This window comes from Tachypleus tridentatus, chromosome 10, assembly GCF_004210375.1.
Source record: "Tachypleus tridentatus isolate NWPU-2018 chromosome 10, ASM421037v1, whole genome shotgun sequence".
Taxonomy (NCBI): Eukaryota; Metazoa; Arthropoda; class Merostomata; order Xiphosura; family Limulidae; genus Tachypleus; species Tachypleus tridentatus.
In genome coordinates this window covers 160,588,145-160,614,220 of record NC_134834.1, presented here as the reverse complement: position 1 = coordinate 160,614,220, position 26,076 = coordinate 160,588,145, and the positions used below count along the sequence as shown (strand labels likewise).

Genomic DNA, 26,076 nt, shown 5'->3' with positions numbered 1-26,076 from the left:
AACACAAACTTGTAAACCCACTTGTAGATAAATATATATGTAAATATTTCTTTGTGAACCTGACGATGACAGAAGAAGGTCGAAACGTTGTTCGCTCCTCTACGTAAAATATTTTCTCAACCCAAACGAGCTGTTTTTATATATATATTAAACTACAATCATGTTTGCAACAAATAAAAAATGAACATGAGAGTAGAAATTGTAAACTGACACAAAGTATAGTAAATGGACTGCTATTTTCTGTATTCGATTTTCTTTTAAATAATAAATCTAAGCTCTATAGGAAAGTAAAGTTTACAGTATAAACATATCCATTACACATATAACTTTACTACATTTAGTACATTGCTCAACTCGTTTTATTTTACGACCTCAGTGTTTAACAGTGCACTTTAAGGTATTTTGATTGAAATTGTTGTTCTTAAGTGACATAGTATTAGTTAATAATTGTCTATCGCGTGTTACGTACTATAATTTATCTCGGATGAGTCTCCGATGTATGATGTTAGGAGCGTTACGTATTACGACTTCAAATAGCCGGAAATATTAAATTTAATTTAGAAGTTAATTGAATGCCAATATGTATCAAATTTATGATATTTACCAACAAGATTGATAAACACAACTTTCCTTATAACGCAAATATATCTTAATATACAAACAACAATACAATTTATAATAACGGTTATTAAAAATAATGGTTAATATAGAAGGGTTTTACAAGCTTATAAGCTATACTGAGTCTTATATCCGGTCTAGATTGAATATCTTATCGACGGTCCACGTCCACGACTGGTGAATTAATTCTTAGTTGATATTGTTACATCTAGCTTAAGCTAGCTAGCTGTCTATTCTTAGCTGGCTTCGCACCGCCTATAAGCTGACTTTTTACCGACGAAAATATTTAGTGTCCTCGTAAAAATACTAACGTCCGAAATAAAATCACTGAAGTTGAACGGTTCGAAACCTATAAACGTTCATGGTCAAATATTTGTAGTTTTCCGATTAATAAGCATTTATCTCAATTATAGCTTCCGATAGCTATAGTATACTGACTATGATGGCTAAAGAACATTCTATTACTATCTCCCAGTGTCTTGCAATAGCTATCTCTTATACATTGGACGATATTCTCGAAAATTTAGTTGGCCCAACCATACGCTATTTTTCCATAAAACATATATTGTTGATTCTTACTCTCGAGAATCTTCAACAAATTCAGAGAATATGCGGAACTTGTATATTACACTTTTAACAATATACGTCACATGTATTAAACTGAAACAAATGCAGATATTAAAATTAATGTATAACAGTAAATCCGTTACGCACGTGACAATTTATTGCTGACAATTTCATGGCATACGAAATCCTATTGGCTAAGTAACTTTTATTATGCGGCAATCTACTGAGAGATTCTTAGGTGTGAAGTGACATCTAATGGCGGATGATTATGTACGGGTGTGTCTGTGTGTTACATAACCTCTTAAACATTAATGATTATGCGCTAAGTGATATCTCAGTGAGTGACTAATTATACTTTATCGTGTGACATCCTAGCGGTTAATAACTTATCAAATTCTGTTGGATAATGTGTATTTTGCGCTGTATGAAAATAATTTTTTATCGTATTAATCGTTAAATATTTCACACCTAACGAAAATAAACAGTTCAATTTGAAAGCTATTTATTATAACTTATTCAGTAAACACCACGAGACTTTCTTTTGGTAACTAAAGTTCTCGATGAATATGTTTATTCATCTGGCAAAGCCTTACTTTGTCGCTTTTCTTCTTACAGCTCTTGTGTTCTTCTACTGGATATAATGATAGCCTGAGAACCACCAAGCACATGCCTGTTTTTAGGACTTGGAGTCATTATGTCGGCTTAGTTACTGTGTTATGCTTTAAACTTAATATCGGCTTTCTTATGGATTAGGCACAATAAATTGTATTCAATAACGCTTAGGGACCATGTGGAAGAGACGTTCAGAGGGGGTTCTCAGAGAACACTGACCAACATATAATGTTGTTTCAGCTATCTATCTATCAAAATCCCAAATAGTGTTCGTTTACAAGAAACTAAGCCACTACTTAATTATCACAATATTAAAAATATGTTGTTTAAAGGGAATGGTTTGCAGAATTATGACTTGGAGATGAAGTTACAGCGTTCTTGATTTCTAATTAAAGAATTACTGATCGCTAGGGTGAAAATACAGAGCAATCCTCTCAGACACCGAGTACAGTCAGTCGGTTTCATTTGTGAATACTTGTGATCGTGCCAGGACTAGTACAACGTAACCTATTTGGCAATGTCTATATTATTTAAAACACAGTGCTGAAAATAAGTAAGAACGCTAGAAAAACAAGAAAATAAAACCTGTTATATTAAGCTGCTTGAATATATTACGTTTGCTGGTTAACGATGTAATTCTATCTGTTTTTTGTTGCTTTTACTCAAATATTACATAATAGTAATGTGTTGTTTGTCGTTGTTAAGTGTAAAGTTGTGCATTGAGCTATTCAAGTTTAATTTGAGGTTTTGGGTTTGGCTTTCACAACTTTAGCTGCTCTTTTGACCCCGAATTTCGTGTTATTTTGTGTGTTTTTAATGGAACTCAAATTTCGTAGGGACTAAATACATCAGGGTAAACCGATTTTTGACATATAAAGTTAGCAACCATACGCACACTGTCTATTCTTGTCCCGTCTGAAATGGAACGTGTAGAAACAACCAACTACGCTATAAAGGTTCCGTTTCCCTGACAACCGCATACATGCTACAAGAGGAATTATACAAAAACAAAATAATTACCATAAAGACTTTTGGCAGCAAGCCACAAATGACAGAACACCAGGAAACAGTCTAGAATGTTTTTTATGACGAAACGTACGTAACACTCGCTCAAGAACCTAACTTTTTCTATTCATTATAACTTAATGCGCAACTATTTAGAGAATAAAAACAACACGTGCAAAATGACTCACGACTAACTTTATTGTTGTTAGTAATGAAATAAGAAGTATTGGGAGTCGACAAGAATTCTTAGAGGTACTCAGTCTCCCAATATCTTTGGGTAACAATTACATCAATATATATATTTGCATTACTGCAAAATGGCGCTCATTATCTCGCTCTAGTTCGGTGCAAAAAGTTTTGCTTCTCTTGAACCTAAACCTTTCGCAGGCCAAAGCCAAGTCAGCGATGTATTAATTAGGTTAATCCCCTAGCTTCTGCCTGTAAGGTACAAACTTTCTAATGAATTTATGGTTCCACCAGGGTTCAAGCTTCGGTTGAAGTTTTAAAACGTGCTTGATTCTATATCGTCAACATTTACAATAGAGTAAAAAAATACATCTTTAAAAATGACTAATACGAAATAGATGTTTTAATATTCACAACGTTTCGAGATGAGATGCCCTCCCTCTAGTGATTTTGAAACTTTAAAAACAAAAATCACTCAAGGGAGCGCTTCCCAGCCAAAAACATTTATTTCGTTTTAGCCGTTTTCCGTGATATCAGTTTTCCATTTTTTTTCTTTGCGACGTTTCTGTGGCCACAGCGATTTTTTTAGCTGATTTAACATTTATAATATAGCCAACTCTAAATAACTAATTCTGGTGTGTTGATAAATTTAGTGTTTCTATGTATGTTTTGTGATTATACTTTCTTTTGTCAATAAGCCAAATTTCTATTTCTTCAAAGGGTGACCTTGATTTTTACCTCTTAACCGAAAAGTGATAAGAGGTCTTCTCTCCCCTCTCTCAAAGAGATATGACCTTGAAATTTGGTTAACATGTGGTATTAAGGTTTTCTGGCTCAGAAACAAAATTTCTACTTTTTTAAACGGTAATCTTGACCTTTTAACCACAAAGTAAACAGAGCTTCTTTCCGTCCCCAAAGGAAGTGACCTGCATCACTTGATTAAAATCTTCTGTTTAGAACCCTGGTTATCGTAGGGAAAGCAAATACCCACAATTGGCCTAGCTTTAAGGGAGATCGCATAGGTGGTTGGCTGCCTTAGGGTACCACCAAATACTTGGGGGGCGCCAAAAGTGATACCGCCATACTGAAGTACATAAAAAAATGAAAACACAGGATTGCACTACTATATGGTAATTCCTTTTATAAACTTATATGTTTTCGTTACTCTTGTGAATGGAAACTTATAATAAGAGGAAACCAAAATTGGTGTTAATTTTTTAAGCATAATAATCACAATGCTCGCACTGTAGAACACTGGAGACATTTTGTTTAACTCATTCAATGTAATTTGACTTGAACCGAACGTTTCACAGTATACTACACTGCCTTCAAAGAAATCTCATAACAAAGGGTATTAGTATAACAATTAATTAAAATTCAGTTACCGTTTAAGAATGCGAAGCTCAGGAACCAGTAAAATGAGCTGTAGAATAAACACGCGTACACTTCGAGGTAAATTAGAAACAATCAAAACATTAACATTACTGTGAGGAAAACACTTATACATAAAATACTAATGCATTTATCACAATTCAGGATACATCAACTACAGATTGATGGCTGTTTTAATGTAAACAGTTTGTTGTAACTTAAAATATACGAATTACAGTGTGAAGAGTTTGTCGTAATTTAGGCTACATGACATAGAGATTGATGATTGTTTGTTATTATATTAATGCAACAGTTTTAGCTGGAAGGATTTATGTAAAATATTTAGGTCAGAATGATCTTTCACAACTAGAAAAACTGATGTTACGAGAAGTTAAAGTTTGTAGATCCAGTTGTAACGATGTTAAAGTTTTTAACTTATTTATTACATACAAGATATGGCTTCTTTATGTGATATATTTTGTTGAGTGACGAGGTTTTACCACGTAAAATGCAGTTCTGTTGAATTCATATAACTGCCTATAGCCTCTAGTTTTCCAATGACTTAGTTTTCCCAATATATGTGACCTTACGGACACGAAAAATACATTTGTACTTTATCCATGAATGAAAAAGTGATGGTGGTCGATCTTTATTCTGAAAAACACTTTATCTCGGAAACTATAGGTCCAAGGTTAGCGTGAGTTGAATCTGACTGTACAAGTTTTCATCAGTGTCGAAACTAGTCTTTTAATTTTTGAACTTGGAGTACTCATGAATGGTAGATAATAAAAAGAGAAGAAACTTGGGAACAGTATGTGGTTTCTTACGAGGTTAGAATCCGTTGTTAATCAAATTGTGTGTAAAGATTGTAAAAAAGTTTGTTAGGCAGCCATTTTGTTTAAAAACATTATGCTTCAGTGTAATTTTTCCGTCTAATAGGGCGTAACAATATTTGATGATCAGACCCCCCCACCCATACAGAACTTTTCAGTACAGTACTCACACTTAAAACCAGGGTTGTTGTTTAAAAGTTATCCTTTTACCTGTTACAGAACCTTTCAGCACAGCACTCACACTTAAAACCAGGGTTGTTGTTTAAAAGTTATCCTTTTACCTGTTACAGAACCTTTCAGCACAGCACTCACACTTAAAACCAGGGTTGTTGTTTAAAAGTTATCCTTTTACCTGTTACAGAACCTTTCAGCACAGCACTCACACTTAAAACCAGGGTTGTTGTTTAAAAGTTATCCGTTTACCTGTTACAGAACCTTTCAGCACAGCATTTACACTTAAAACCAGGGCTGTTGTTTAAAAGTTGCCCTTTTACCTTTTAATGTTTAAACACTTTATTTTATGTCATAGAATTATAAATATAATTTCTGAGTTAATCATTTTGTGACAAGTTTTTATAGATTATTCGCTTATCTTCTATTATAAACTTTAAAATCATTAAAATATCAACAGTGTAAGTGTGATTATATATATTTTTTCTTCTAAATTGTAGCTTTAAATTAGAACCAACTAATATGTAATACCAATATTGCAGTGCTAAATCTTTTAACACTACACGGAACTAAATAAAAACAAACGTTTCGCCTTCCTGTAGTGTTGTAACTGCACTTTGTTGAGGGTTTGAAGTGTTGGTTGGAACTGGTGGTAAACCACTGTGAACTAGAAACACGAACAAGTTACAGGGTCATTAAGGTGGAGAAATTCAATATCTTATTGACCATATAATGAGTGTAGTGTTTCTGATTTAATCTGTTGACTGCAGTGTATTAACCTTTATAATAAAATTATATATGTATTGTTATCTGTCGCTAGTGCTTAAGAGTACAGTTTAAAAAAAAAATATTCGCTGCTGTTTGTGGAGAATCGTTGTTTAAAGTTAAGTTGCGTTAAAATTTACCAACTGACTAGAATTCACTTATCTTCTTCCTCTATTGGAAAGTTCACAAAGGTATACATTATACCAGTATTGCGTTAAAATTTACCAACTGACTAGAATTCACTTATCTTCTTCCTCTATTGGAAAGTTCACAAAGGTATACATTATACCAGTATTGCGTTAAAATTTACCAACTGACTAGAATTCACTTATCTTCTTCCTCTATTGGAAAGTTCACAAAGGTATACATTATACCAGTATTGCGTTAAAATTTACCAACTGACTAGAATTCACTTATCTTCTTCCTCTATTGGAAAGTTCACAAAGGTATACATTATACCAGTATTGCGTTAAAATTTACCAACTGACTAGAATTCACTTATCTTCTTTTTCTATTGCAAATTTCACAAAGGTATACATTATACCAGTATTGCGTTAAAATTTACCAACTGACTAGAATTCACTTATCTTCTTCCTCTATTGCAAATTTCACAAAGGTATACATTATACCAGTATTGTATGCCCGTGTAATTGCAAAGACGGGGGGCGAAGAGCTTGACAAACTTAAGAACTGGTGACAAGGCCACATCCGGGTATTTTTAGTAACATTGCCAATTATATTTCGTAAATTCAGAACCCGTCCTCAAATTACGAATGCATAGACCAATCACAGCATTATAGTTGGTTTACTTACATTTTTGAAATATACATTTTGCTTTCACAAAATTCAACACTGGAGGAAGAGGTCTCGTGCACCTGAACCTCCTGGGTATTCAAAAATTAACATACCCAAATACCCACTCAGAAGAAGCGAAAATTCAACATCCACGGAGAAAGGTTAGGTTACTTTCTCATCGCAAAGAATAAAATCGAAATGTGAACTATTTCAAAACATATATTTTATATACTATGTAGATGTCTGTCACACATGTATTTACAGGTCTAAAGATTGACTTCAGACAACACGGTGCAGAAGAGCCAGCCAAACTGTATCGAGGTAATAAGTGTTAAAACAAAACCTTTTCCTTTTCTTTTTAACACTGAAATAACCTGTTTCAGCTCTAAATATAATACGAAACTAATTATATAACATGATGTGTAACATGCCTAAATAATATTTAACTAGCATTACGCCACTGTAGGCAGAAGCTCTAAAGACCTCGAAACCAGCACGTCACCACTCGAAGAAAGAGAGCTAAAAGATACTAATCCAGCTCTATCCCTCAGAAGAGGAATGATATAATTTGGAATATTTTCAAACTAAACCGAAGAGACGAATATATGGAAATAATAAATAAATATGTATACTCTGATTATTACCCATGTATAGTATTAAGCACAAAGCTACACAATGGACTGTCTGCGCTCTGCTCACCACGGATATTGAAACTCGGATTTTAGCGTTATAAGCCTGAAAACGTACCACTGGTGGCTGTTATAATTAGTGAAGTAGTATGGACACTTATTATCATAGGATTGGATTACATAGGCTTTAGCACGACTAAACGTTTGACTTATTACGCATAGTTGTATTTCGATTTATTAATACTGTCACCAAACAACATTTCCCTCACCACACCCTGATGAGTAAAGTCCTGCTTCTACTTTATTGCTTCCTACGCCTTTGCTTATCATGAGCGGAACAATTTCAGTCTCGGATTTCGAAAACATTAGATTTATATGGCGTCACCGGAATATTTTCAAAAACCAAAAGGAAGGTTATCAAACTGCGTTACGCTAATGATAAGTGCTAGCGTTACCTCTCCATTTATTATAATTTATTGATATGTACTTGCAGATTAGCTAACATATGCCTATCAGCTAATCTCTGCCAAATAAATGAAACTTTAGCCTTTGATAAAACAGCAGAAAGTGACTCATTACACAAGATTAGAAAGAAACTTTACAAACTACAATCGGAGAAATGAAACTAACAAATGATACTAACAAATGTTCTTTCACATCAACATCAATAAGTACTCAGGTTTAGAGTATATTATTTGGACAATTAAGTCTTATTTAATCAATGGGAGTATTAGTTCTGGACAGCAACACGTCTCCATTTATTTTAAATATTAGCTTTAGACAATAAGTCATTTTATTCAGTTTGAAAGATGGTTCTGAACAATAATCATCTTTATTCACTTGCGACATTAGTTTTAACAATAAATCATCTTATTCACTGTGAGCAATAGTTTATAGACAATAAACAACCATCCTTATTTACTTTAAATAATTGGTACGGATAATAAACAATCATCCTTATTTACTTTAAACAATTGGTATGGATAATAAACAATCATCCTTATTCACTTTAAACAATTGGTATGGATAATAAACAATCATCCTTTTTCACTTTAAACAATTGGTATGGATAATAAACAATCATCCTTTTTCACTTTAAACAATTGGTATGGATAATAAACAATCATCCTTTTTCACTTTAAACAATTGGTATGGATAATAAACATTCATCCTTATTCACTTTAAACAATTGGTATGGATAATAAACAATCATCCTTATTTACTTTAAACAATTGGTATGGATAATAAACATTCATCCTTATTCACTTTAAACAATTGGTATGGATAATAAACAATCATCCTTATTTACTTTAAACAATTGGTATGGATAATAAACAATCATCCTTATTCACTTTCAACAATTGGTATGGATAATAAACAATCATCCTTATTCACTTTAAACAATTGGTATGGATAATAAACAATCATCCTTATTCACTTTAAACAATTGGTATGGATAATAAACAATCATCCTTATTCACTTTAAACAATTGGTATGGATAATAAACAATCATCCTTATTCACTTTAAACAATTGGTATGGATAATAAACAATCATCCTTATTCACTGTAAACAATAGCTGGAGTCAAAAGTAACCATCTTAATTCGTTTGAACAATAGCTTTGGCCAATAAAGCATTTATATTCGTTATGAACAATACTTCTGGACAATATGTCATTTTTATTCATTTTGGTCACTAGCTTTTGAGAGTAAGTGACCATCTTTATTTAATTTGAATAACAGTCCTGGACAGTAATTTACATTAATCCACGAGACCACTGTTTCCCAAACTGTTTTCAACACTGAGAGGAACACAGATTTTATGAATGGTAGGTAAACTAGTATTTATAAGGAAAAACAACAAAACTGACATGAAATATTGTTTTTGTAAAATAAAAAAGTAACTTAGTTACGAACATTGACGGCTGCTGCGATTGGTTCATTCACAGCAGATCTTTAACCATGTAGAGTAATTACAAAAAATATGATGCCCTCCTTCTGCATAACAAAGTAATTGTGACCCTACATTTATTTCCCTAAAAATGTAGTTACGATACTGGTTAATTCAGGACCCATTTCGGCTCGCCATGCAGTTACGATACTGGCTAGTTTAGGACCCATTTTGGCTCGTCATGCAGTTACGATACCGGTTAATTCAGAACCCATTTTGGCTCGTTCCCCTCCTGACCGCAATTGCGAGGACATACTTACGCCACTGATTTCAAATATTTATTTGTTCTTTTTTTCGTTACAGCTTCAGCCTTCATACTTGTAATCAGTGCGACACAATTTGATTGTGGTACTTCTGTACGAAAATTGCATTAAGTAATGGATCGGTTTAGAGACGAGTTCAATGCTATTAACCTTCTACAAAGGTCAAGTACTCAGATGGACAAAGGCACTTCAATTCTGAAAAAACAAACAAAAAAGAATAATTCTAGACGTTGAATGGCCATCTTTATTCTCTTTTAACAAATGGATTTGGCCAATAAGTCATCTCATTCACTTTGAACAATAGGTCTGAATAACAAGCACAATCTTCACTCACTGGAACAACATATTTAGACAGTGCTTGACTAATATCTGCGATTTATGTCTGTAACCTAATGTGATTTTTACTATACATATTTAGATCTATTAGCTTACCAGTTCTCAAATGGCATACGTCATCAAATTAAACCTTGTTAGAAACTATAAGAGCTGTAAATCACACACTACCATCTCTTTATCACTCGAAGCAAAATCTCTTAATCGTATGAACGAGTTCTATATCACTGGAGGCAAAATATTTAAATCCCATATCTATAATTCATTTATATCACTCAGGGTTAAACCGTAAATCACATATAACCAATTCTATATCACTTTAGCCAAAGCTCTAAATAACACGTAATTAGAACTCTACGTTCAAAGCAAAAGCACTAAATCGTACGAAACTAACTGTAAAACATAGGAGTAATATATCTGCATAATATGTAACTAGAGTTGTACCACTGTAAACAAAAGTTCTAAATAGCACAAGACTGTGTGACGTAACGTGAAACATCTGAATAATACGTAACTAACGGTACACACCACTACAAGTAGTTCCAAATAGCACGACACCACTCGTAGAACGGGAGTTAAATCACGTTACCTCGTTCTGTCCGTCAAAATAAACAGTTCTAAATAATATAACACGTGGTAGTTACCTCTGAAGAATAATTCCATCCTATATTAACCAGGAATTTCGCAGAAAAATAGCTGACTAATCTTACACCTTGACGTGGCCTTCGCTGCTTGGAGAAACAGTTGAAACCTAGTGGAACATAACGACCTTGGTGTGACCTTCGCTAAGAAATTTCAGTGGTGGTTTGGTAACTGAAGGTTTAAAAACAATCACAGGTTTATACAGTATTTAAACTTTACTACAATTATTTCACCTAAACAAATGAAAGATAAATCTCGTGTAAAGTTTTATGTACGAGTATGTAGTTCGCAATGAACAAAAGTTTAATAAGGAAAACTTACATCTAGATCGTGCCTGCGCAAAGTTTAATATTGAAAATTCAGAGACAGACATCGGGAAAAGTAACCCAAACAAATGTATCAAATTTTATAAATGCAAAGATTGGATATGTATATTTGTCCCTCTGTTTATACGTTTGTATATGCACATAAGTATGTGAATACACTTTGTTGCTGTTTGTTTTTTTGCACAGTGCTGGTGTTCGGATAAAAAGGGGTGAACTTATCCCTAATCTTAATAACTACGTTTCCAGCATCAATGATACGTAACTGTGACCGGAGAGAGAGAATATCTTACGTCATCGGGATAACAGGATCCCGATAAACAGGATAAAAATAATTGGTTTGTTTTTAATAATTTTACCCTTCCTGAACTACGAGAGGTCATTCTAGCCTCTTTTAGTACGTGTGTATATATGTCTGGCGTTCTTATCATAAGCTTGGTCCAGTGGTTTGCGTGTCATATTGTGGATTATGGTTCGGTGGCACACGTCCTTTTACTGCCACCACCACCATCCAAAAAAAAAAAAAAAAAATCGCGATCCGGGCTTTAGGGGCGTAGTTGTATTTTAAGAGAGAGGGATAGTCAAATCCCAATGTTCGGCCTGACAAGAGTAGCCCAAGAGCTGGTGATGGGTCATATTGATTAGCTGCCTTCCGTCTAGTCTAAAAGTTCAAAATTAGGATCGACTAGCACATATAGTTCTTCTGCGACCTTGCGCGAAACGCGGAAGTCAGTAAACAAACAACTATCTCACACGAACAGGAGTGGTAAAACCTGTGGCCAAAGAACAGGATAATTTCTTGTATTCAACCTGCTCAGTCAGGCCTATAAACTACTCTAATCAATGGACTTATTTTTCTTATTATTATATATTACTACAGCGTTTGTAAATTGTTCACCTTTGTTTACTGTCCGAAACTTCTAGTGTTTTGTAATAATATAAGCCTGAACAAAACACGAAAGATTTTGAGTTTCCTGGCCGTATTATTCTTAAGATAACCACCCAACAATTTCTACTTGCTGTTCTTGTTTTAATGTGTTGTGTGTGTTTGTTGTTTTGTAACTTTTTACATTTTTATCTTTGCACGTAGATTCTAATTGGCCCGGCATGGCCAGATGGTTAAGGTATTCGATTCGTAATCCGAGGGTCGCGAGTTCGAATTCTCATGACATCAAACATGTTTGCCCTTTCAGCCTTGGGGCATTATAATGTTACCGTCAATCCCACTATTCATTTGTAAAAAAAAGTAGCCCAAGAGTTGGCGGTAGGTGGTGACGACTAGCTGCCTTCCCTCTAGTCTTACACTGCTAAATTAGGGACGGCTGACGCAGATAGCCCTCATGTAGCTTTGCGCGAAATTCAAAACAAACCAGATTCTTATTTATTAGCATTTTAAAGATAAATAACTTATATTGGTACATGTGCACAAGAGTTAGATGATTATGTTAAAAGCTCATGAGGTTCAGGTACGACCATTCCTAATTCTGAAGCACTCGCTGCTATAAGACCATTAAACAAATTACAGTATTAACTGTAACTATAGCAGCGCATTCGTAGTTGAAAGTGAAGATAAATCTCACTGGAATCGTGGCATGGATCTTGGACAGTCCATGACAGCCCAACCGATTAAAAATAGAGTGCACGCGGCGCAAGTTAAGTACTCTGAACACTGAAATATTTTAGTGTACATTAATTAAATGACACTACAACATACGAAATGTTGAATGACAAGAATTTGTTGAAAATAAACAAGAGCGCTATAAATGTCGTGTTATAGAGGGCGTTTCAAAGTTGAGATCAGTGTTGATTTAGAAACTTAGTAGATATTAGTGATTGTTTACGCTATTATTAAACGTGATTAATAAATCCAAGAGAAACAAGATACAAAGTGTTGTTTAAAAGATTACTTTATCCTACATTTGCTGTGAGGGAGTGAAGTATAGATAATTCCCACGGTCCATCTTTACGGAAAATTTTCTCAGAGATCCTTAATTAATTCAAATATATTTAGCTTTGCCTTATATCTACCGGATTCACGACAGATAACTAGGTCATCAACGAGGTCATCTTGCAGCATTAGGTGGTTTGTTGGAGCGTTTATCGACTACTAATGACAGATCATCTTAGGTTACAAGACTCGAGTCACTGTCGTAGCCGGAAAAAAAAAGAAAAAAAAAAAGAGGAGGTAAGAATCTATGAAACGCGGTATCCCTCAATAAACACTTGACGTTCATTGATACTGGACAAGGCAACTGCTAAATTGATTATGATATATATTGCTAGTCGTCTTACATAAATACTTTATGGTGTCACAAATGTGTGGTCCTCATGTCCATTGTTCATATATCTGATTTATTCTTTCTTGCTTCTTTTCATAATTTTCATCCCACACCAAATGTCCTACCGAAGGACTAAATGGGGCCTGTAACTACGACGACGAGTGATAGTACCAAATTAACTCGTCATAATCCACGTCACTAAACCAGTCAAGAAGTCCTCGCAGGACCCAGTTTCATTAAGTACTGTTTCTTAGAGATAATTACAGCACAATTACTCTGTTCCGAACGTATCGTGCAGATATGAGTCATACGTAATCAGAAAACAAATAATATACCACATCCGTTCGTTCACGTATAGGATGAGTAAACTTTCATATTCAGAATTGGTGCTGAGATTATAACCGAGATCTATAAATGATCTTCGAAAGATGTCATTGTTACACCGACTACAGACAGAGAATCCTTATTATCGGCAACGTTACAAGCCAGCATGCTAGTTGGTTACCTTATATGTCTTGTACTAAGGACAGTTTTCCAGCTGTTTTTTTTTCTTTTTTACTTTTGTCCATTCTGTGTAATCTACATATCTGGTTACAAAATTAAAACAGTCACATCAAACAAAGGCCTCAACTTTTTTGGAGTGACAGCATTGGCTTACAATCCAGGTACTGAATGGTAGGTAGGCTGATCCAGAATGACAATGCTTACAATCCAGGCGTCAGATGGTAAATGAATGATCCAGAATAACAGTCTATTGCGATTATGTTATCAAATGGTACGTAGCTAATCCGGAATAACACTTTTACAATCCAGGTGTCACGTGGTGGACGAGTGACCCGGAACGACAGTCTCTTACAATCCAGGTATTGATTTAGTTTGGTTTGAATTTTGCTCAATGCTACTCGAGGGCTATCTGAGTTAGCCGTCCCTAATTTAGCAGTGAAAGACAAGAGGGAAGGCAACAAGTCATCACCACTCACCGTCAACTCTTGGGCTACTCTTTTATCAACGAATAGTGGGATTGATCATGAGATTACAATACCACACAGCTGAAAAGGCGAGTATAGTTGGTGGGTTGGGGATTTGAACCCGCGACCCTCAGATTGCATGTCAAACGTTTTAACCACCTGGCCATGCCGGGTCTCTTCCAGGTATTAAACACGTCCTTAAGAATAAAAGGCACAAACTAACTTAATAAAATGTGCATTATCTCAGAAGTGCTATTATTAACACAAAATATTATACCAGATAACTAATAGCGAAGAAGCGTTCGTGAAATAAATAAGCACAGCAGGATTACTCATCAAATGATGTAAAGACATGATCATAATATGTAACCCCCCAAAACAAGAAAAAAAAAAAGCGTTTATATATTCAACACAGTAGACATACCAATGGTATGCAGCTAAGTCAGTAAATCTTTACTTCGCTTTTCTAGAAACAAAAAAAAAAAGCGTTTATATATTCAACACAGTAGACATACCAATGGTATGCAGCTAAATCAGTAAATCTTTACTTCGCTTTTCTACATACTAAATACGTAAAGGAAGACGTTTGGATAAATCAACATGTTAATAATGACCCGGACATCTTTCGGAACTTTTATGTTTAAATAAAATGAGAAAATCGTGGCGGTTATCAACTATCTTAGATTAAAACCTCACTAACCTTAATAACAAATATTTTCTAACTAAACAAGTTTTTTTTCTCGACTGTGTAAGAATCAGTCATAAATGTGTAAAGAAATTGAGAATAGATTTAAAACAAAGTTTTAAACGAAATATGATTAATGTTTCGTGCATCATTAAGAGGCTAATGACAGAGCAATGAAATCCGAAGATAAATATTTGTATCGAACTTAATGTATACACGCAGGAAAGACTGGAATGTATGCAATTTATGTTTGTTTGTTTTTGGGTTTTATACAAAATTAATATAATTAATGAATAAATGAGACTTTGTCGTCTTTGCTACAACTGTGACAAGTAGCACATTATTTTCTAAATGTTTGTTTGTTTTGAATGTAGTGCAAAGCCACACCAGTACTATCTGCGTTAGTCGTGGGGGTGTATAATGTGACGGTCAATCCCACTATTCGTTGGTAAAAGAGTAGCCCAAGAGTTGGCGGTGGGTGGTGATGACTAGCTGCCTTCCCTCTAGTCTTACACTGCTAAATTAGGGACGGCTAGCACAGATAGCCCTCTGTTAGTATTTTTGTGCGAAATTTCCAAGCAAACAAACAAACAAACTTCTTTTTTCTTATCTTAGTTCTTTTTTACGTTTGTTGTAATATCTTATGGCAGAGAGACCCTAGAAACAGTTACGTCATCCGACAAGCGTTGGAAAATTACATACACGTGCGTACGAACTGCTTATCGTAATGCTTACACCATTTTATCCTCAGGAATACGAATAAACCAATAAGAAACATTAAAAACGTAAGTACTATACAGAAGTACTGCCTGCAGAACACACAATGACATTGTGTGTAATATTACATTAATTTATCAGGAAAACGTTTTTGGTAATAATAATAGTTCGCCTTGTGATCCATATCATCTCTTGAAATACATGTATAAGCTCTGACACCTCGTGTCTTACATGCTGTCTTATATACAAGACTGGTAGACGGTGTATCCCCACCGCAATGTGGGCCTTATTTCCACAGTCACCTGCAAAACCTAGGATACATTTTATAATCCCACATTATAACTTGTACCTTAGGATCCCCCTTTTTTTGTGCAGCGTATTTTAATTTTTTTTTTAAATTCATGTTAATGTGTTTTGATGTGTGACTTAAATATTTTATGGTTATTATATATGTATATATACAACCTATCAAACATACTTCATGTTGTCATATATATTTATACACACACACATATATATATATACAACCAATTAAAATTCGTGTTGTTTCTGTATTGTTTTTAAGGACGATAAAAAACAGTTAACACTTTACATGTTTGGGAATAACAGATCCATTACTTAAAGTAATGCAGTTCACTGGTACAATACTGAAACAGGTGACTGCAGTGACATTTACAGAAATATTTTGCTATCTAAATATTATTACTTACCATCCTAGAGAATATCTGGACGTTTCATAGAGTTTATTTTTCTTGTATGGTGGTTCCTTTTACAAATTAAACTTTGTTTTTACAATACAATTCCACAAAATATTAAAACAAAAGTTATGTTACCATGCCTACCAACACCTTTGAAAAATAAAACTTTTGTTATTTGTCGATTCTTAATTATTAATATATAATATCTATAAATTAAAGCTTAAATTACATCTTTTGTTCAAAATATATATTATGTTATGTTACTTATATTATGTTATATTCTGTTACTTATGTGAAGGAGTAATTGCTATTTTTTGGAAAATTAAAGATGACATAAGTTTTAAGATCTTACAGAAATTATGAGTATATAAGCTAATACATAACTGAAGCTAACAACATCACAAGGAATATTGTTATTTTGAAAATCCTACACTGATTCCTTGGTAATCTCTGGTAAATGAAGATAAATATGTGTCATTAAAAAACAAAAGCTTGAATATTTTTCTGTTTAGAGTATTTGTTATCACTAATTTCTGTCAGGAGCAGAGTAGATGTTTAAGATAAAACCGTTTAACATTTTGCTGTATAATACAACACTGAGCACTGAATACAGACAAGTGAGGCAACAATCGGTCAACTGGTTCTATTAGATCATTTCTACTGAATCCATATCAGAAGGTGCCTTATTAGTAATGCTAACTACTCTGAAATATTTATAGCTAAGCTTCATATTTGCTAAGCAAAGATTATTGTAAACTTCGCATTGTTACTTTGTGTTATATATGTACATCGTAATTTACTGGACAGTCCCGAATATAACAAGTCACTATTGGTATAATCGTATGCGAAGTTTGACAATGTACACCTATTTATTTAAGATAGAGAAGGTAAAAAGAGATTCTCTAATTGACAACATAAATTTTCTAGTTGTTTTAATCACTGAATGTTGATTTTAAAAACTAAGATGCTCCTACCTTGAGTGAAGTTCGAAATACTTTCGTTCCCCAAGGCCTTGTTGATGATGACCCCATATTTTGGTGGAACAGTAATAATGTACTGTATAACAATGTCCAGGCTATCAGAGTCTTCTGCTCGAAGAACTTTGTTACTAAAGCGGTAACCGAGTTGGCCATTGTTTAGTGGCCCAATGGACGAAGCGCCCCTATTTACCACAACTTGGGGCACATTGTTATCAACTGGAACGATTTCTATATCAACTGTCTGTGGTCTGCGAGTTTCTTTCGCTGTGTCTGGGTACACATAGAACCCCACGTGAGTGCCATCTGTTACGGTGAAAGAAAAATTGTCTTCTTCACTTTCACTACCATCGTGATGATAACTGATCCTGTTTTCTCGTAAATCTTCCATGGTAAAAACTGTAATAGGATAAAGATTATTATATAATATTTTCCCATGAACCGGGACTTGAGTTATAGTAAGTTTTAACTTCTTATCGTCTGTGTCTCTGTCTTCTACTTTCAACTCAAATGGAGTAATAAGCCTTTTACCGTTCTCGAGTATTCGCAGTTTGTTGACAAACACAATTGGTTTCTTATTGTCCACATCGCTAATTGAGATCCTGAACGTTCGAAACACAGAGTTGTAGCCATCTGTAACTTCAAACTCAAAACTGTCCATTTTAGTTTCTTCACCATCAGTGTGCACATAGTAGATTTTGTTGCCGGCGAGTTCCATTTGAGTGAATGATGTCACTGGAATACCTGGATTGTCAGTAGACTCCAGATGTCCTCTGGTCGGATCTCTGGTTATGATGAAAGTTAGGTATTCATCTTCGCTGTTGAGATCGCTAGTACTAAGAACATCTGTTGTTAATGTAACCCGTCCCCCTTCTGGAAGTTCCACGCCCTTATTGATGACATCAGGATATATTTGGTCTACTCCTTCCACTGAAATCCAGAAGTACCTATCAACATAACTGTTGCGACCATCAGTAACATCAAACTTAACCAGATCTCTGACACCTTCCCTTCCTGTGTGAACATACATAATCAATTCTTCATCGATATCGCCCTGTGTAAAGTTGGTTCCCTTTGTTAGGTTCAGGGAAGGTAGCCGGAAAACGGGATCTAATAAAAGAAAATCGCCATGTCTAGGGGGTTGTCGTATTACAAATATTATATTGCTGTCGTCAGTGTCTATGTCCTCTGCTTTCAGTAACCTATTTGTAACTAACTTACCTTCTCCCTTACTTATCTCCAAACCGTCATTGATAGCTAAGCGAGGAGTTTCGTCATCGACAGGGTAAATCATAACCTTAATTTTTTTACTGGTATTATGTAACCCATCAGTTACTTCCAACTCAAATTCATCTTCCTTAGTTTCAGAGTCGTCGTGTTCATACATAATGTTTGAGCCGTGGGATATCTGGTCTAGGGTAAAACTATCAATTATTTCGTCTCCTGTGGCCAACTGGATCACGATCTTGCCATGCTTTGGTTTATTCTTGATTCTGAATGTTAATGTATCCTTTGGTACGTCTAAGTCGTCTGCATTAAGAATGGGCAAGTCTATACTTAGTTTCATGCCTTCTTCAACAACAAACTCTCTCGTAAATATTTGGGGTTTTCGTCATTGGTTGGTTCGATCTGAATTGGAAAAGCAGATCTTGGAGAAAAGTTTATTCCATCTGAACAACTGAACGTGAACCTGTCGTTGGTAGGTTCCACCCCCTTATGGACACTCTGAACATAATTTATAAACCCACTTTTTACATCGGAGATCTTGAAAGTAGTAACTGGTATTCCAACTCTAGATCTTTCAGAACCTGGGCCAGGAGATATATTTTCTACATATCCGTGTAATGGTTGCACTAGAATAGTGCACACTATATCATCATCCCTAGTGTCTCTATCGGTAGAATTTAAATGAAATAGGGTTATAGCAGATTTGTTGGCTTCAGGAACTACAAATGTTGGTTTTACAGTGACAACAGGAGCTACACTGTCCACCGGTTCAATATTAACTTTGACATGAATATAGTCAATTTTATTTCCACCTAATAGCAGGTCATTAGACATATCGGATACAGATAAGTTAAAGGTATCTACACTGCTTGTTTCTCCTATTTCAACTCCATTATGTATATAAAACACTCTCCCACTTTCCATGTCACCTTGGGAAAATCTGTCAGTGTTGACTCCATTCAGTTCAATCCTGCCCTGTCTTGGAGGGTAGTCAATAAGAAATGTTATTTTCAAGTCTTCTGTGTCTGGGTCAGAAGCTTTAATAATTTTCGTGGTGATGGGTGCTTTGCCTCCTTCCTTCACATTTACAGATGCACCAATTGTACCTGGAGCTATCTCAAGAGCAGGTGCTTCGTCATCAACAGGACGAATTTGGATATTTATGGTTACAGGAACTTTATGTATGCCATCCGTAACTTCAAGTTCTATCTTATCACTATCTTTCTCATCTCCATTATTAATATAACTCACAAGTCCATCAGCAATATCTTGCTTTGTGAATGTAGCCCATTTTTTGAGATTTTTAACTCCGTAATTCAGGATACCGTGATTGGGAACTTGTTTGACAGTAAAAACAATGGAGTTTGGTTCTGTGTCGACATCATCAGCATCCAAAACATTAAGACTGAGAGTCACAAAACCATTTTCAAATACTTCCAGTCCTTTATTGTAGATAACTGGTGGTTTGTTATCCACAGGTTCTAGCCTAATGGTGAAAGTTTGTCCAGGAAGAACGTTTCCTACTGAATCTTCCACTTGAAATTCAAACTGTATAATCCGTGGAATGATACCTAGTTCAAATGACGGGGGTTTGTAAGCTATCTTATGGTGATTAATTTGAGCTTGAGTAAAGTTAGTGACTTCTTGGTCAGGATTTTCAGATAAAACTATCTTTCCTGGATCCAATGGATTGTTTGGGTCAGTGTTGTATGGCTTACGTGTGATCACGTACTTCAAGTGTCTGTCTTTAGTATCCATATCTGTGAAACGAATATGCTTTTTTGTAATATCAGTTTTTTTCAAATTCGTTCACTACTATTTCAAGAGGAGTTCCTAAATACGGCTCAGGAGGTATATTATCAAGGGGCATGATTTTTATAACAAATTCTTTGTCTCGAGATTCATTTGGAGGAATGTTATCATCGAATACACGAAATTTTATGTGGTCTGTGATGGACTCAGTTTTGTGGGCGCCAGTGTGTCTATAAAATACACGGCCTTCTAAAAGGTCCTGTTGTGTCCAGGTTGTGATGGTTCTCTCATAGCTGCCTTTCACAAATTGCCAGTTTTGTGGATCATTAGGTACCTCGGTCTGTTTCATGAATATTTCTCCTTCTGAAGAAAGAGGTGTTTTTACTTCAAACTTTATTCCAAAATCATCACTGTCAACATCGGTGGCACTCAGAATAAATGGAGAGATTTCCACTTCTTCTCCCTTACGAATGGTCACACCAGTGTTCACATTTAGCACAGGTGGTTCATCATCTTCAGGATAAACAGTGATAGGGAAGAGAAATTCTACCTGTTTAACACCGTCATCTAATTTAAATATTATATTATCACTATAAGTATCACTCCCATCGTGTTGATATGTAACCAAACCAGCATCTAGATCGGCAGGCGAAAACTGTTTCACTGGGCTACCCATCAATAGTAGCTGACCACGTCTCAAGCCATCCTTTACAGATACAATGACCTCATCAATATTATTTTCATCAGCTATTTCTAGGTTCTTTGAACTCTGAATCTTCCTGGACTGGCCTTCAAATAACATTAATCCAGAATTTCGTGTAGCTAGAGGCACCAAAGTGTTCTTAGGGTGGACAACAATCATTAAGCTAAACGGATCTGAATTCAACCCTTCAGCATCTACTACTTCCATTTCCACTCCAAAAGTCCTTTTAATATCAGAATCAGATGCAGGAGGTTTATAAGCTATCTTAAGGTCATCCAAGTCTTTTTGGTAAAAAGATGAAATGGGAACATTCTGATCATCAGTGCTGACGATCTGACCTTCTCCATAGCCTAAGGGAGACGTAATATTAAAGATAAGTTTCTCTGGAATAGTCTCTGAATCTTGCGCTGAGAGTATCTGAGGGGTAATAGCTGTCATAATAAACTGATTTACGTCCATTAACAAGAGAGAGCTGAAACTTGGCTGAGGAGGGGTATTGGGCTTTCCATCTTTTATCCTCACAGTCACTTGAAAGTATTCATGTTTAAGCAAATTTCCATTAGAATCAGTCACTCTCACCACCATGGGAATGTAATCCTGATTAGGCGAGAAATAAGAGGTGTGTTGGTAGCGAATATCCGCCTGCAGGAAGCTGTCACAGTTCTGCCTTTCTCCACTGTTGGAGATATTTACAACCTCCCCATATCGTGGCAGCTCCTCACTTTCAAGAACCATCACTTCGCAATTTTGTTTGTTCTTGTCATACGTAAACTGTAGTGCTTTATCATCAATAGGCGTGCTCACTCCCAACAGGTTGTGTACTGTAATGGGCATGTTTCTGGTAACGACTTCCAACTGATCAAAAAGGACCTGAACATTTATAGTAAATGGCACAATTATGGTGTCATCGGCTGTATCATAACGAAGTAGTAGCTTAACCCTATCTTGAGGAGGCGTGCGAGCCCCAAAGTGGGAGTACTGTACCTCCCGAATACCAAACTGACAAGGGAAATGAGATGGGGTCAGCTTACCTGGCCGTTGAGAAAGAGGGTCATTTTGAATAACCTTGATAGTACACCTGTCTCCATCTCGGACCCTAATTTCAAGATCTTTCACGGGGTCGACGAAAACAGCCCTACCAAAGGGTACTTTAATACCACTATTAGTTTTGACTATGTCCTGCTCGCTCAAAGAAACACCTGGTAGGTATTCATCTGTTTGGATGATGAATGAGACGAGTATGAACAATATAAAACTTACAGTCCAACACATATTTCCTGGAAATAAACTAAATGCGGAAAAGATACACTTCCTGACTAGACAGGGACAGAGTACACTTCAAGATGTCTCAAACATTCACCGCGTTTCTCCGCTGTGTGGGGAGCCGCCTTATCTTGCTCGCTTTCTCTGCGACAGCGTCTGTTGAAGTTAAAGGAACTTCATCTTTGCACGTTAGTCAAACCACTGCTAGTGCCAGCAGCAACACCATACGAACAACTACGAAACCACTACGGTGACTTGTACGTGAGGTAAACTCCTAGCTGTACACCCGCGAACCCAGTTGACTATACGTAAGTAGCCCGATTTGGAGCAAGCGTTAGATTTGTCCAATGGGACAAAGCAAACTTCACTTTCTGTTGTTAGTTGAGCAACAACAGTTAAAGTTGTTGTTGTTTCCCGTGATAAACGCACAGTTTTGTTTTCTGGTAACGTCATATAAAGATATTGTTTAATATTCAAGCAATTCTTCGATTTATAGCTGCAAAAATTCATGCCTCGTTACTATTAACCACAAACCTGCGCAATAGACAGTCTGTGTTCTGCCCACCACGGTTATCGAAACCCGATTTTTAGCGATATAAGCTTTTAGAATTATCACTAAGCCATTAAGTGAGGTGGGGGGAATTCATCTTAAAGTTATGTAAAAAACAACATTTGTTAAAAAATAGTGTCTACCCCAATTCATTTTTATTTTCAAACAGTGCAATTTTCATTTAGAACAAATTGACTCTTCAACTGTTTTAAGTTTCTTCGACTCTTAGTAATATGAACAAATTTATATGCTGAGTCCCAAAATGCATTTATTTTTACCCTGTTTACTTACACGAGACAAGAATTGAGAATGTCACAGCTTATGTTTAAAAAGCTTGCTCATACCTAACAGACAGAAGGGTTCACTGATTTACGTCCGTTAACAACAGAGAACTTACAGTCACAGTATACGTGTTTGAATACATTTTCATTAGAATCAGTTTCTCTCACTGTCATCCTGTGTTTATCCTCACACATCAAGTTAACATTAAATTAAGCAAAGCCTAAACGTATGAATTACTATTATTTTGTTTAATTTCGTACAACTCAATAATAGCAATCTGAAATATACATTCTTAAAATTTTGACCTCATAGCTAAAGTGAAAGCAGCGTAGTAAACACTACTCATTGCCAACTACGGGGCTATTCTCGCCAGGCGAAATAGTGAAATATGATCACCACTCCTATAACTCACCTTATCTGTCTATCTCTTTTTCTTTCTTTTTTTTAATCGTGGAATCTCACATCCAGAGTCCTATAGGCTATCTATTGAACCCTAGGTTTGTAAATTTGGTTCGTTGTCTCAGGGCAAAGCCACATTTGACTATCTGCTGTATCCACCGTGGGAATTCAAATCCTAGATGTTAGTGGGTGTTGTAAGTCCATAGACTGATCCAACGGGGGACACGGCTGGTAAGAAATCATGAAAGGTAAAATAGATGAAATTTAATATTTCAGAAAGTGAAAAAAGCGTAAAAAATCATAGTAATACTACAAAGAAGGAAATGGTGAATTATGAGATTTATGGTAGCTTAAAAAAGGGGCATAATATAAATTATATTATTAGGGAAGGTCAAGGGGAAAAGACCGAAACGTGCATTGTGGGTTGTTGTTGTTTTTAACTGAAACGTCCATTTCAAACATGAATTGATCAACACCCTATTATTATTATTTTTTTATTAATTAAGTGCATCAGGACCAAAGTATGTATGTGTTTTTCTTATAGCAAAGCCACATCGGGCTAAGTACTGAGCCCACGGAAGGGAATCGAACCCCAGATTTTAGCATTGTAAATTCGTAAGCTTACCGCTGTACTAGCGGGAGGCAAGACCAAAGTATGAAATAATTTGATGGTCGAAATCACATGATTTATATCACGATTTCTTCACCGATTATCGATTTTCGAACTATATCATACGTACTGCTATTACGTTAGCTTTCAAATAGATAGACAAGGAAGGATATTGTTCTTCGAAAACAAATCATAACGTCACATAATATTTTTATTTTTATTTATGTAATTATCACATTTTCTGAAACGCACACAAGATAAATATGTCTTTTAATTTTGATTTTTGATTATGTGGCCAGAAATTCTAATATACGATAAAACAGTGTGCTTTATTCACCATAGAATTGACATAAATTGGTATCAAATGTTTAACTTCCATTAACGTAGACAGTAATAAACCTGTTAATAATAAATAACATGTAGCAAAAGTCGCATGCGTTTTTATAATTTAACAATAAATGCTAACTGGTTTTAACATAAAAAAAATAATACAAGAAACTGCATTGGTACTAACACCATTATTTAATCTTTTGATGTAAAACGGAATTATATCTTGCATACTAACTTCGGTATTAAATATATATATTTACTTTTACCACAGCGTTCTCCTTTTTGTTGAGTAACGTCTCACCTGTTTTCAGAAGTTGCTCGCAGTTTCAGAAAGCACGCGCGCTTGTCGTCTGCTGATGAGATTACTTAGTTTCTATGGCCTTGAAAGTTGGTGTAATAAATTTTGACGCCGTGTTTGTTCAGTCAGAGTATTTCGTTAGCAATTTGTTGTGCTCTTAATATGCAGTAAAAAAAAAACACAAATATTTCAAGCTCACTTGTACTAACTTATTACTTAGTGTTGTTTCTTTCAGCTTACAAATAAATAAATAAAAAATCATACTAAATAAAAAAAATATGTTTGTGTCTTTTAATTTCACGCAAAGCTACGCAAAGGCTATCTGCGCTAGCCGTCCCTAATTTAGCAGTGTAAGACGACGGGGATTCGAACCTGCGACCCTAAGAAAATATATAGGTGAAAGCGTATTGTCCAAACTGTTTAAAAAGCATTTAATAAAAGTGTAGTTTCTAATTAGGTTTCTGTTATAAGGTATTGTTTTGTTATATTTCATCCATTAAAAATACAATAACAGAAGCGAATTTTTCTTATGCCTAGCACACAGTTCACTGACTTTCAGTTCCTTCTTTTCCAACCAAATATATCATCAAGTTTGAAGTCTTAATTTACACTTCGCATTTATAATGTTCGTGTGTAAGACGACCTCTAGGTCTTAGAACACTACTTATTCCTTGAGTTAAACACACAAATCACGTGAGAAAAAATAAATTATTCTTTATGATGGTTATCTGTTTCAGTGAACTCACAAAACAAATAAATTTTTCCATTAAAAGAATGAAGATACGAAATAAAAAAAGGAAGTGTTCGCGGCAATTCTTTAAGACTTTATTTTTCTCAACTTCATAAATTTCTCTGGCTTCCGCAAGTCTTCAAGATTTTATAGAAAATTATTAAATCATTCTAAAGAATTATTATTATTTTTAAATCAGACACTTGATATATAGGTAACCAAACGTTTATCGACTCTATTAATCTCTTTTAATTTACTGATCTGATAAGAAAGGAGATTTAAGAAGTAGATAAGTTTGTTTTTAGTTGTTTTCTAACTTTAAGACAGGATACCATCCGTATCTCTTGGTTCCCACACAAAGCCGGATAATTTTTTAAAATTACAATCAGCGGGTCTGTAATCTTTTTGGAAGAGGGAGAAGACAGACGAACGGCGCCCATTGAAAACGTGTTTAAAATAACCACGTTATCTCGAGATACAGCTCTATTTACATGTTGCATGTTAGTTTGAACTGTTTTCAAATATTAGGAGTTACGTATTATTG

At 35.0% G+C, this 26,076-nt stretch overlaps 1 protein-coding gene and 2 pseudogenes across 2 annotated transcripts in view; all 3 read right to left on the bottom strand.

Annotated features, from left to right (window-relative positions):
* LOC143230777 (FRAS1-related extracellular matrix protein 2-like) overlaps positions 1-22,352 on the bottom strand; it is a 129,630-nt gene extending 107,278 nt beyond the window's left edge. The window contains exon 1 of the mRNA XM_076464902.1: positions 17,386-22,352. Within this exon, the coding sequence (XP_076321017.1) occupies positions 17,386-18,955 (1,570 nt within the window). The 5' untranslated portion in view covers positions 18,956-22,352. The remainder of the gene's footprint in view (positions 1-17,385) is intronic.
* On the bottom strand, positions 19,001-20,373 carry LOC143228550 (extracellular matrix protein 3 pseudogene; annotated as a pseudogene).
* On the bottom strand, positions 19,662-22,342 carry LOC143230778 (extracellular matrix protein 3 pseudogene; annotated as a pseudogene). Its single transcript, XR_013016626.1, has one exon. The product of XR_013016626.1 is annotated as an extracellular matrix protein 3 pseudogene (transcript).
* Positions 22,353-26,076: the final 3,724 nt, after the last annotated feature.